This window comes from Phascolarctos cinereus, unplaced genomic scaffold (assembly GCF_003287225.1).
Source record: "Phascolarctos cinereus isolate Bilbo 61053 unplaced genomic scaffold, phaCin_HiC Scaffold_5;HRSCAF=322, whole genome shotgun sequence".
NCBI lineage: Eukaryota > Metazoa > Chordata > Mammalia > Diprotodontia > Phascolarctidae > Phascolarctos > Phascolarctos cinereus.
The window spans coordinates 276,622,964-276,636,674 of NW_027555958.1; the positions used below are offsets into that span (position 1 = coordinate 276,622,964).

At 36.5% G+C, this 13,711-nt stretch overlaps 1 protein-coding gene across 1 annotated transcript in view; it reads left to right on the forward strand.

Moving 5' to 3' along the window:
- Positions 1-13,711, forward strand: part of CEP112 (centrosomal protein 112) — a 460,933-nt gene that overhangs the window by 151,283 nt on the left and 295,939 nt on the right. Inside the window, 1 exon segment of the mRNA XM_021000956.2 lies at positions 9,104-9,239. Coding sequence (XP_020856615.1) covers positions 9,104-9,239 — 136 coding nt within the window.

The window sequence follows — 13,711 nt, forward strand, 5'->3', positions numbered from 1 at the left end:
AGCACGTTAAGGTTCTCTTCCTTTTTCCATGATCACTTTGGGAAGCACACCAAATAGTAGTATTGATGGGTCAAAGGGCATACAGAGTTCCACAGATCTTTGGGCATAACTCCAGATTTCTCTCCAAAATGGCCAGATCATTTCACAGTTCTACCAATAGTGGATCAGTGTCCCAATTTTTCCACATCTCCTCCAACAGTTGTCCTTTAAAAAACAAAACAAAACAAAATTACAGTGCTGATAGGGAAGCTCAAGACACACGCTCAAAAGGAGTGGTTTAAGGTTGTTAACTATTTAACTTCAATGAATTTAAATGCCAATCAGCATCCAGTAGCACAGGTGCTGTTTGCCCTTTGTTTTGGTTACAGCCCAGTCAGCCTTGGAATGGAGGCTCTTCCAGATATTTTTCAGACTTGGTTCGTTCAGGTGAGAATCCAACTTGGCAGTACATTAACTGTTACAACATTAGCTCTCCAAAGCAGCTCCCAGTATTCGCTAAATGTATTAGTACAGAATTCAGCAAAATAAGCATCCTTAAAGTGAGGTTGACTGTACATATAAATGGTAAAGTGCTGAAAAATTCAAGAAGCATTTCATTGTATGCTGTTTCTTCCTATTTCATAGCTTCTCCAGAATAATGTACTTTAATCAGAGATGGCTTATGGTTATATAAAAATGCAACCTTGTTTTTGGCTCTATCTGTACTGAACACAAATAATTTATTGTTTATATATAAGCCAGAGCTAAAGAATAAATTCCCTTCATACATTTTTATCTTCATAGAGGCTTAGTTTTAGGAGATTTTAGTGATACATTTTTGCTGAGCCCCACCACTGGTTCAACAGTAAAAGAATCATCAAAGTGAATATTTTTTTTATCTGTTTCTTGCAAAACGCATTGCTTAGAGTTCATGGAAGAATATGTCAGTGAGCTTTTTGACTGGTTTTCTAAACCCTGTGAATCTTTAAAAGTTTTGTCTATGCCTATTGGATTCTACAAATATTAATATGAATTCCTTCCTACTATGAACATTATTTATGGAGCAACATTTAAATAAAGATACATAAATATCTAAATGCTTTTCAAACAGAGCTTATTTATTATGGTATTTTAATTGGAGACAACCACACATTTCTTAGATGTATGCTTCCTTAGACTACTGCTCAGCAACATCCCCTAATTCCCATGTATGTGATTTGTAATCTTGGCTGCTTCACCATGTATGGACTCCTGAAAGAATTTTTTTCTGCAGTATAGAGTCCACTCCGATCTAGAAAATGTGTACAAACTTGCCTTGGCTTACCTCACAATGTGTTGTAATTCTTACTCTATGATAACATTCTTTATTGCATTATTGTATTTTATTTAATTTTTTTTTTGGGGGGAGGCAATCAGGGTTAAGTGACTTGCCAGGAAGTGTTAGTGTCTGAGATGAGATTTGAACTCAGATCCTCCTGACTCCAAGGCCGAAGCTCTATCCATTGTGCCACCTAGCTGCCCCTATTGCGTTATTTTAATTACATTTCATTTTTCCTAAATTCAACAATTCTAGAATTTTATGTATATAGTTTAAGCTGAAACTGGTTAATGTTGGCCTTTTTCTTCCTAATATGAAATTTGAATAAAATAGCTAGGTTTAGGAAAATAAATTATTTAGGAAAAATATTTTGCCCCAGTAGGTGTATAATGTTAACATTTGCCAAATGATAAATCTTTATATTAGCTATTAAAAATGAAAATCTTTAGACTTTCTAATTACAGTTTGGTCATTGATCAGAGTTAGAACTTTAGCCATACTGTACATATATGATATTTGCATTGCAAACTTTTAATTTTCACAATTTATAATACACATTTTAAAAGTATGCTATTCTGTCCACCTTTTTAAAATATTTAGTTATAATTCATTATCCTGCATTCTCTCTCTTTTTAAGTTTAAAGTAGGAAGATAAATAGAACATTTTGCAAATTTTAAATGAGCTCTTTTTAAATGATTTTGAGTAAATCTCAGAAGTTGGATTCTTAGTAGATCAATAAATACCAAAGTCTGTCCTCTTCTAGAGGGTATCTTTATAACTTAATGGTTTTCCAAAATATTCTAAATTTCATTTTATTTTTTGAAAATAAAATTGTGGGCTTAGATACTCCAAAAAGAGCATTTCCAAATGCATATAACACAAATAGAGGACTTCTGGAACCTTGAAACTTCATTTTATACCAGTTTTTTTCAAAGTGCATAACAAAATTTGTTACTTCCCAAGCTGTCTTGCTAGTCTGTGCTCCCTTATGAACTTCATTCTGCTCTCTTCTGTGCATTTAAAAAATGTTAATAGTCTTTTTATTTAGGAGGGATGGTAGTTGCAACACTATTGTTAGCATATCCTTATTCCTTAGCTGTAAGCCTCAGAGCAATCTGGGGGCCGGGGGGCGGCGGTGTGTGAAATGGAGACCACACTGCCAGGTAACAGCCACACACCTACGCACATCTGTTACTTGCTTCATTCCTGTTTCATGCCTAGTACATAGTCTTGGTCGTATAACTGTTCCTTGCCTTGCTTGACCCACCACCCCTAGGTGCAGATCTTATTTCCACTGGATCTGGGACTCACCTTGGGGGTACTACTGACAGAGTTGCCATTTGGCTCCTTTTTCTTCCTGCTCTGTGAACAACATTAGGCCTCTCTCTGATGGATTCAGGACCTCTTCTCCCTCTAGTACATATTCAAAAGTCTAAGCAACAGTAGAAGGTTTGATGTAGTGCTGGACCCAGTCTGTAGTTTATACAGACCTCTGTCTTCCCTTGCTAGTAAAGTTCCTCATTGTGATTTTTCTTTGTATTTCCTAATCAGGAATTAGTCTGGTGCTCTTTCTAGGTTTTTTGTTGGAGCAGTTGTGGGAAAGAGCTGGGCACTACCATTTCCTCATTCTTCCACTATCTTAGTGGGTTCTGTCAGGCAAGTCTCTCATACTTTTACACCAAAATCACCGATCTCTGTGTGTGTGTTCATATAGTCTTCCTTTGTCTATTTCAGATGAATGAGGTTTATTCTCTGCTTTCCCCCCCCCCTTCTTCCATGCCTACCCTCCTCTTCTCATGTACTTCAGTTGTCATAAAAAGCTAGCTAATTTCATTGCCTGCTTCCTCTTTTCTTTTACTGTATTCCTTTTACTCTCCTTTTTCTTTCCCTTCTTCAAACCTTCAGAACTGAACTATCCCATGGACTTTTTTTTTCATGTTAATTCCCTCAGATACCCTGCAAATACCTTAAGGCTCTTAAGAAATACTTGTTCTCAGTTGCTGAAATATACCTCCCTTTCTAGGTTTCTTTGTTTCTTTAAAATTCCTACTCAGCTTTAGTCTTTTCATTAGAAATGCTTGAAATTCCTCTCAGCCCTTGAAGATACATCTTTTCCCTCCCACCCCCAAGATTATATTCAGCTTTGCAGGATAAGTTATTCTTTTAGGGTAAACTGTATCTTTTTCTTTTATGTAATATTGTATTCCATGATATCCTGAAGTTTCTAATACAAATTCTGAGGTCTTCTATGCTCCTAGCTGTAGTTCCTTGGTACTTGAACTGCTTCTTTCTGGATGCTTGTAGTATTTTTTTTCCTTTAATGTGCTAGCTGTGGATTTTGCTTATGATATTTCTAAGACTTTTCCTTTTGGGGTTCCTTTCAGGGAGTGAACCATGGATTCTTTTTTGTCTTTCCTTTGCCCTGTGTTCTGACAGATGTGAGTAGTTATCATTTATGATTTCTTGAAGTATAGTATACAGGCTTTAAAAAAATCATGGTTTTCAAGAAGTCTAAATGATTCTTGAATTATCTTTCCTTGACTTGTTTTCTGAGTAAATTGTTTTTTGTATCATGTATCTCATATTTTCTTCTATTTTTTCAGTCTTTTAATTTAGATCTAAAATTTCTTGTTATCTCATTGAGTCACATAAAATCAAGTCAACTAAATTAGAATTTCTTAACCACTTACTATCTTCCAGTCACTGGGTATACTCAAGAGAAGCAAAAACAATCCCTGCTCTTAAGGAGCTGCAATCTAATGGGGGAGACAATATACAAATAAATATGTACAAATGAGATATACACAGGATAAATTCATGGCAGTCCCAGAGAGAATGCAGGATTAAGGAGGATTAAGAAAGGCTTCTTGCAGAAGGTAGTACTTTAACTGAGACTGGAAGAAAGTCAGGGATGCTAAGAAGTAGAGATGAGGAAGGAGAACATTCAAGGCATGGGGGATAGCTGGTGAAGATCCTTAGAATCAGGGAGTAGATGGTGTATGTGAGAAACAGGAAGGAGAACTGTCACTGGATCAGAGTATGTTGTGAGGAGTATGGTATAAGAAAACTGGAAAAGTAGGAAGGGACCAGGTTATGAAGAGCTTTGAATGACAAATAGATGATTTTATCCTTGATCTCAAATGTAACAGGGAGCCAGTAGAGTTGAGGGTAGGAGTGGGAGCTGGGGTGACATGGTTGGACTTGTGCTTCAGTAAGATCAACTAAACGGAGGAGAGATTGGAGTGGAGGGATAGACTTAGGTCAAAGAGACCAATCATTAGGTTGTTGCAAAAATCCAACTGTGACATGGTGAGGGCTTGAACCGGGGAGATGGCATTGTTAGAGGAAAGAAAAAGCATACATGAGAGATATTACATAGGAAGACATGACAGGACTTGCAATTGATTGGGTATAGGGACAGGTAAAAGAGAGTAGAGTCAAAGATGATATCTAGGTTGCAACCCTGGGTGACTGGGAAGATCCGTCAAAAGTAATAGGGAAATTAAGAAGATGAGAGAACTTTGGGGGAAAGAGTGAGTTTAATTTTGGACATGTTGAATTTAAGATGTCTATTGGAATCCAGTTCTAGATGCCTAAAAGGCAGTCGTAGTGCAATGGAAAGAGTGCTGAACCTGAAATCAGGAAAACCTTAATTTAAATCCTTCCTTAGACATTTACTAGCTATGTGACCCTGGACAAATCACTTAACATATGCCTACCTCAGTTTCCTCATCTGTAAAATAGAGATAATAATAGTACCTACTTCCCAGGATTGTCATGAGGAGAAAATAAGGTATTTGTAAAATGCTTTGCAAACTTTAAAGTACTATGTAAATGCTAGCTATTATTCCTCTTCTTATGTTCATTATTACTGTGGAGGGCAATACTATACTCCCTGTCCTTTAGGCTTGTAACCTAGACATCATCTTGCTTTCTTCACTCTCTCTCTTTCCTACCATATCCAGTCTATTGCTAACGCCTGTCAATTTCACCTTTGCAACATCACTTGAATATGATCCCTTCTTTCCTTTTCCACTGCCACCATTCTAGTGAAGGCTTTCGTCACCTCCCACCTGGATTATTGAAAAAGCCTGCTGATGACTTTTTCTAATCCATGCCAATCCACCCTCCATTAAGCTTCTAAAGAGATTTTTCTAAAGCACAGTCAAATGGGAGAGCCAACAGGTACTCCTTGGGGTTCATGAGCTGACTTTCACATTCCCTGTGTTAGACTCCATATATTTTTGAGATTCTGATTGCTAGATCTTCAGGGTCCTCTCTGGCATATTAGAATGCAAAATTAGGAAATTCGTAACCACTGGGTCTGGAGTGTCTCTGTCTGAACAGTACCATGCTGGTGGTCTTTGGTCACTGCCTTCTGTTTCCTTTAGGGCTTTCATGGTCACTGCCTGCTATTTCCTCTTGGGCTTTCAAGGTCCCCATTCTGGGATTTTCTCACCATGTTTGGTCATGCTCAGGGGAGCTCACTTGACTTGTTGCCTTAGAACACAGATCTGTGCAGGGCGCAAGTGTCCCATTTCTGGTTATGTTAGTATACTTCTTGTAGGAAGGGCTTCCTTTCTTATTGGAGACAGGTAGGACAGTGCAGGGCCTGAAGTTAGACCTGAGTTCAAATCTGAACTCAGACACTAGCTATGTGACCCTGGGCAAGTCAGGGAGGAAGGAAGGAAAGGAGGTCAGTCATGCCTGAAAAGAGATTAACTGAGAAAGAATAGACACCACCCACACAAGGGTGGGAGCCAAGAGGAGGGAGTAACTTAACCTCTTTTGAATGCTAAATAGATGATTTTATACTTGATCCCAAATGTAACACAGGGAGCCTGTAGAGTTGAGGGCAGGGACTGGGAAAGTAATAGAAATATGATATCTATCTCCAGACTAAATAAATATACTTATAAGTCTCTTTATCTCTTGTTTGGCCACGAATTATTTCCCTATTCATGGATCTGACAGATATTTTCTTCAATGCTTCATTAATTTGATTATATCACCCTTTATGTCTAAATTGTCTACCCATTTTAGGCTTAGCTTGGTGGTATGAGATATTGGCATATGGTGTGAGATGTTGGTCTGTGCCTACCATCTGCCAGACTACTTTCCAATTTTCTCATATAGTGAATTCTTGCCCTAATCTTTGGGTTTATCAAACACTAGGTTACTGTATTCATTTCCTTTTGTGTATTTTATACCTAATCTGTTCCACTGATTCAACCTCTCAAGTTCTTAACTAGTCCCAAATTGTTTGGTTTATTATAGCTTTGTAATATAGTTTGCAATCTGGTACTTTTAGTCCCCCTTCCTGATTTTTTTTTCATTGATTTTCTTGGTATTTTTCACCTTTTGCTCCTCCAGATGAATTTTATTATGATTTTTTTCTGTCTTTCTGAAATGATTCTTTGGTAATTTGATTGGTATGGTTCTGAATAAGTAAATTAATTTTTATTATATTTGCTCAGCCTGCTCATGAGCAATTAGTATTTCTATAATTATTTGGATCTATCTTTATTTGCCTGAGGAGAGTTTTGTAGTTGTGTTTATGGCAAGTAGACTCCAAAGTATTTTATGCTGTCTGTTAGTTATTTTAAATGAAATTTCTCTTTCTATCTCTTCCTGTTGACGTACAGAAATGCTGGTGATTTGTGTGGATTCGTTTTATATCTTGCAAGTTTGCTAAAGTTATTAATTGTTTCAATTAGTTTTTTTTAAATTTCATTCTCTAGAGTTCTCTAAGTAAACCAACATATCATTTGCAAAGAGTGATAGTTCTGTTTTGTCATTTCCTGTGCTTATTCCTTAAATTTCTTTTTCTTGTCATTGCTATAGCTAGCATTTCATGCACAATATTGAATAGCAGTGGTGATAATGGACGTCTTTGCTTTACCCCTAATCTTGTTGGAATGGTTTCTAGCTTATTTCCCATGTCTTTCTTTTTTATTGATTCGAGGCTCTGCTCCTTGGGGAATTGTTTTCCCATCAGGTCAGCACATTGGAAAGAGATAGTACATGAGATGGAAGCCTTAGAATGACTAATCTCAGCTTTCTTATAATTTTCCCCTCATCAGAAATTGTTGACTCAAGTTTTATGTATAGGAAGATCTCAATGCACTTTTTTCCTGCTTTTGGAAGACTATAAACTATGAATCCATAATATTCTTTTGTTTAACTTGATCCCCCTAGGTAGATAGGCGTCAGAAATTTGAAAGGAATTTTTTTTTCTGGTGAATATACATTTCACTTTAATATCTCCTACTTCTTTCTCCTGTGTGCTTTACCACCTCCTCTGTCAGCTACATTGGAGGAATAAAACACATAATGCAATCCATAATACAAGTGTTTAACTACATTTCTTTTTTTTAATCTTAGATAAATTGGTTTTTAAATAACAGTATAATACATTTTTTGAAAACCTCTTAAGAATAAAATATTAGGGATACGTTCTCAGCACCCTTCCTGGAGAAGGCGAGAATAAAAGTGTAGCAAAAGGTGGAAAAGTGTGGACTCACCAGTTCTGTTCTTAGCAGTACAAATGACTTAGGTCTCTTTGTATCAATTATGTGTGTCTTCTCTGTAGCTTAGTTACAGCCTTTGTCTTAGCATCTCTGGCACTTGCCCCCCCTTCCCATTCCTTTCAGTTTTGGTAGTGACAGTTACAGCAGGGCCCTTAGCCTGATTGTCCTTCTATCTTTCTCTGTGCTCACCAGTCCCAAAATAAGATGTTGGAGGCAGTGGTTACAAGTGGCTGCCCACTTGTGCCCCAGTGTACTTGTTTCTGGGATTCATCCTCACTTTTTTATTCTCGGGGTTCCAATTTCCATGACTCTCCAGGGTTTGAGGAGATAAATTCTGGGAATAGACATGTTTGACAGCTGACAGTTGTTCTTTAACACTCTCTTATATGCTCACTTGCAAATAGTTTTACCCAGAAGTCGGGAACCTGTGGCCTCGAGGCCACATATGGCTTTTTAGGTCCTCAAGTGTGGCCCTTTGACTGAACCCAAACTTCATAGGAAAAAATCCCCTTAATAAAAGGACTTGCTCTGTAAAACTTTGTCTTAGTCAAAAGGCTGCATCCAAGGACCTAGGAGGCCACAAGTTCCCCACCCCTTGTTTCACCCCTTATTTAGATCCTCTTTTTTTGTAGATTTCTTCTGTCATAGGCATCTAGGTAAGACAGTGCATAGATTCCAGTGGGCCTGGACTCAGGAATATATGAATTCAAAACCATCCTCAGACATTAACTAGCTGTGTGATACTAGGCTAGGCATATAGTTGCTTCTGGCTGTCTCAGTTTTTTCAGCTGTAAAATGGGGATAATAATAGTACAGACCTCCCTGAGTTATGAAGGTCAAATGAGATAACATTTGTAAAGATCTTGGCAAAGTGCCTGCCACACTATAGGCGCTTAAGAAATACTTGTTACCTTCCTTCTTTCTGCCTATTTGAAAGTAGACTCTAATTTGTTTGAAAGAATAAAGATGTAAAATGGTTTGATGAATGAATATGTGCTTTTCTTTTAGGCAAATTCACTAAAGGATAGGGAATCCTGAGAAGTAGGATGCCAGTCATCTTTTCATCCCCTCACAATTCAATGTTAGGACAATCTTTGTGTCTCTCTAGTGGTAACTATTGTATTCTTTAGTCATTTTAAGGGAAATTTAGTTGTGAACTGAGACAGGAAATTTAAATTTGAATATGAATTTAGAGAGCTAAAGGCTTTTTAAATACAAGTATAGTTGTTCTTTCATTTGATATTTGAACTTTGAAGATTTTCTATAATTTTCTAGAGAGAAGGAGGAACAGCTGACTCGGGTGACTGAGATACAGAAGCTACAGGCCCAGCAGGCAGATGCTGCCCTAGAGGAGTTTAAGCGCCAGGTTGAGCTGAACTCCGAGAAAGTCTATGCTGAAATGAAACAGCAGGTGAGGTCACTGTGCCATCTTTTCTGAAACTCACTCTCTGAGGATGATACATTCTGATCTTAAAATACCCAGAACAGATTTCAATTTTTTATAGTGCTATATTAAAATTCTTTAGATTCTTTGATGGAAAATAAGCAAAGACTATTACTTGATTCTTCCTTATAAAAAAGCTATAATGATTGTTATAATACTTATATCTACACATGGATGGATGGAGAGAACTTTTCAGATTTTTTTTTCAATAATGGAATGTGAATTATTGCTAAAATTTCATTTATAAGAAAAGGTTCTCTTTATCAAAACTATTTCTATATCTATGTCATAGGCAATAAAATTATATTTTGTTGACCTGGTTGTAAGAATTTCCTTACATTTAATAGTCCATTTTAAGAAATGATATTTCCAATCTGTGTCCAGATAAGAGTCACCCTATGCAATGAAAAAAAAATACTGTTTAATAGTTTTTGCTATCCTTATTTACTAATTCACTCTGAAAGTTAAAATGAAGGCATTGTGGAGAGCAGAATTGAAATTTATCTCCATTTTTTTTCATTTTAAAAAAATTTTGTGGGGCTTTTTGTCTCTTTTGTTCTTATATCAAAAATTCCTGACTTCTAGCAAAGAGACGTGTGCTTACAAAACTCTCTTAAAAACTTGGAGACCTCAGGGCAAATTATGTGGAATATTTTTTCTCTTTTTTTCGTACTACAAGACAAGATAACCTGTGCTGCATACCAGAGAAGTGCATTATTAGTTATATTTTGCTCTATCTTATTAATCATATATCCTAGTTTTCAGTCTTCATTGTCTTGTTCTATTTCTCTCATTGTTTTTCATTTTCTCTCATTTTCTCCGTATCATCTGTTTAGTGATTATAGATATTTCTTAGTTCTGCCAAGACTGAAGGCTAAAAAGGTGTCCGACCCCTGACCCATTAGATTCATTTATTCAATCATCCAATAAATGTTTATTAAATGCCTAACTAGTTGTCAGTGCATTATGCTAGTTTCTTGGAGATGCAGAGATGAAAGATGAAGGATCCTGCCCTTAAAATCTACTAAAGGGAATGAAAGAGGTTGACAAGGGAGTCTGATATAAGCTAACATGTAATGGGGAAAAGTACTCATCCACACACAGCCTCTAAGAAAATTCAACAAGGATGAGATCATTTTTAGCAAAATCAGTACAACCAAGATTAGAAGGAAAGCAGAAAGCTGGGAAACAATTTTGCAGCAAGTGTCCCTGATGAACATCTTATTTCTCAAATATATAGAGAACTGAGTCAAATTTATAAGAATACAAGTCATTCCCCAATTGAATGATGATCAAAAGATATGAACAGGTGGTTTTCATAAAAAGAAATTAAAGCTGTCTATAGTCATGTAAAAAAATGCTCTAAATCACTGTTGATTAGAGAAATGAAAATTAAAATAACTGAGGTACCACCCCTATACCTGTCAGGTTGAGTAATGTGACAGAAAAGGAAAATGATAAATATTGGAGAGAACATGGGAAAATTGGGACACTAATGCACTTTTGGTGGAGTTGTGAACTGATCCAACCTTTCCAGAGAGCAATTTGGAACTATGCTCAAAGGGCTATAAAACCATGCATGCCCTTTTACTCAGCAATAGCAGTACTAGATCTGTGTCCCAAAGAAATCATAGAAAAGGACATACATCTACAAATATTTATAGCAGTTCTTTTTTGTGGTGGCAAAAAATTGAAAATTGAGGGGCTGCCTGTCAGTTGCGAAATAGCTGAACAAGTTGAGGTACATTAATGTAACAGAATACTGTTGTGTTATAAGAAATGATGAACAGGCTTACTTCATAAAAACCTGGAAACACTTACATGAACTGTTGTAAAGTGAAATGAACAGAACCAGGAGAACATTATACATAGTAACAGCATTATTGTTTGATGAACAGCTGTGAATGACTTCCTTCTTCTTAGCAATACAGTGATCCAAGACAATTCCAAAGGGCTTATGATAGAAAATGCTATCTATATCCATAGAAAGAACTGATGGAATTTAAGTGCAGATCAATGCATACTATTTTTAGTTTATTTTTTATGTGTTTTTTTTTTCCTTTTGGTCTTTTTTCTTTAACAGCATGGCAAATATGGAAAAATGTTTTATATGATTGCATACATATAACCTATATCAAATTGCTTACTATCTTAGAGAGGTGGAAGAGGAGGGAAGGGAAGGAGGAAAATTTTGAATTAAAAAATTTTTAAAAAATGAATGTTAAAAATTGCCTTTACATGTAACTGAAAAAAAGTACTAGTTAAAAAAGAATCCAGGAAAAGTATTAATTTTAAAGACATTGAATTTTATAGCAGTAAATGGTTTGGCATCATTGAAGATATTATATAAAGTTTTGGAAATGGGATCTTGTTTCTTCTCCTCCCCCTCCTAAATTCTTTGTGGGTGATGCTAAAGTAGTGCCTTTTGATTCCACTTCCACAACATTTTTTATATGGCTGTCTACTTGCCTCTCAGATAGCCTTTACCCAAGTCCAGGCTTTCATCAATTCTAACCATGACTATTAAAATAGTCTTATCAGCCTCCCTGTTTCGAGTCTGTCCTCTTTCCAAACCATTCTTCAAACAGGTGCCAAATTGATATTCCTGAAACATATTTCTGAAAATGTCACTAAAAAAACTTCAGTATCATTCTGTTGCTTTTAGTATAAAATTCAAAAATCTTCTTTTTGTCATTTAAAATCTTCTACAACATAATTCCCATCTACCATTCCTGTCTTATTTTGTGTAACTGTCTTTCATACAGTATTATAATCAAACTTACATGCTAATTATTCCAGTACATGGTATCCTGTTTCTTGCTTCTATATAAGTGGTTCTCCATTTCTGGAATATACTCTTTCCTGACTGCCTCCTTATAAAATCACTAGCTTTCTTTTTTTCTTTTTCTTTTTTTTTGTTTTTTTTTTTAGGTTTTGGGGTTAAGTGACTTGCTCAGGGTCACACAGCTAGTAAGTGTCAAGTGTTTGGTCTGAGGCCGGATTTGAACTTAGGTCTTCCCGACTTCAGGACTGGTGCTGTATCCACTGCGCCACGTAGCTGCCCCATTCGCCACCTAGTTGCCCCTTTTTTGCCACCTAGCTGCCCCTAGCTTTCTTTGAAACTCAGTTGAGATATCATTCCCTTTCAGGAGAGTTTTCTTGATTACTCTTAATTTTTAGTGCTTCCTCACTTTTCAGTTATATTGGTTATAAAATTATTTAGCTTGGTACATATTGTACCCCTCCAGAAAAACATAAATTCCTTTAGCCCAGAGATAGTAAGGAGGTCAGACAACTGGTCAGAAAGAGATTACAGGGGACACTTTTCTGTCACTGGATACAGCTAGGGCTTATTGGCAACTCTGTTGCCCATACATAATTCTAGCTAGCAGTTCCAGGGTGGAAAAGAGTCCTGGTGGTCAGCTGGAAGGCAGCAGAGTTCCTGGTTAAGTTCAAGGTAAAGAGGAGCACTAATGCTTGTAGCGGCAGAGGACCAGGCACTATTCCTAGGTAAAGACCAGAATACAGAGCAGGAGATCAGTGGCTATACCTCTTCCAGCATCACACCACCTTGGAAGCACCAAAAATCTGTAGACTCCCAGAACTAGCTCTGAAAATAACAGCACAAAAAAACCTGAAGCTTGCGACGGTGCCTCCCCAACCCCAGGTAAGCAGAGCCCAACTTTTACATAAAGCTCAAAATCAAGAAATAGACTAGAAAGTAAACAAACAACAACAAAAATGAATTTTACCATAAAAAGCTACTATGGTGTCAGGGAAGACCAATGCACAAAATCAGAAGACAACACTGTGAAAACAGCTACAAAAAAAAAAAGCAAACCTCAAAGAAAAATGCTAATGGGACAAAAGCCCAATGAGAATTCCTAGAAAAGTTCAAAAAAGAAATAAGAATTCTAGAGAAACAATGAATGAGAATGATGCATGAAAACATGAAAAAGAGAATTAACAGTGGTAAAAAGAGGCACAAAAAATACTGAAGAAAATAACCCATTAAAAAACAGAATTGACAGGGCAGCTAAGTGGTGCAGTGGATAGAGCCCTGGAATCATGAGGACCTGAGTTCAAATCTGGCCTCAGACACTTGATACTTACTAGTTGTGTGACCCTGGGCAAGTCACTTAACCCTGATTGCCTCACCAAAAAAACCAAAACAACAACAACTAAAACCAGAATTGACCAAATGGCAAAAGAGGCACAAAAATTCGCTGAAGAAAAGAACATCTTAAGAAGCCTGAGAGCTAGTCTATAGAAAAGTGAATTATTGTCAGGTCTTATTCCAGCAGGATATAATAAAGAAGGTCCTCTTGATTTAAATATGACTGTGAGACCCATCAGAATAGATGAATGAATAAGCTAATTAAATGTCAAGTTAGTATTGAGTTGTAAATTTTATGAAACATAAGCTGCTGAAATTTTTT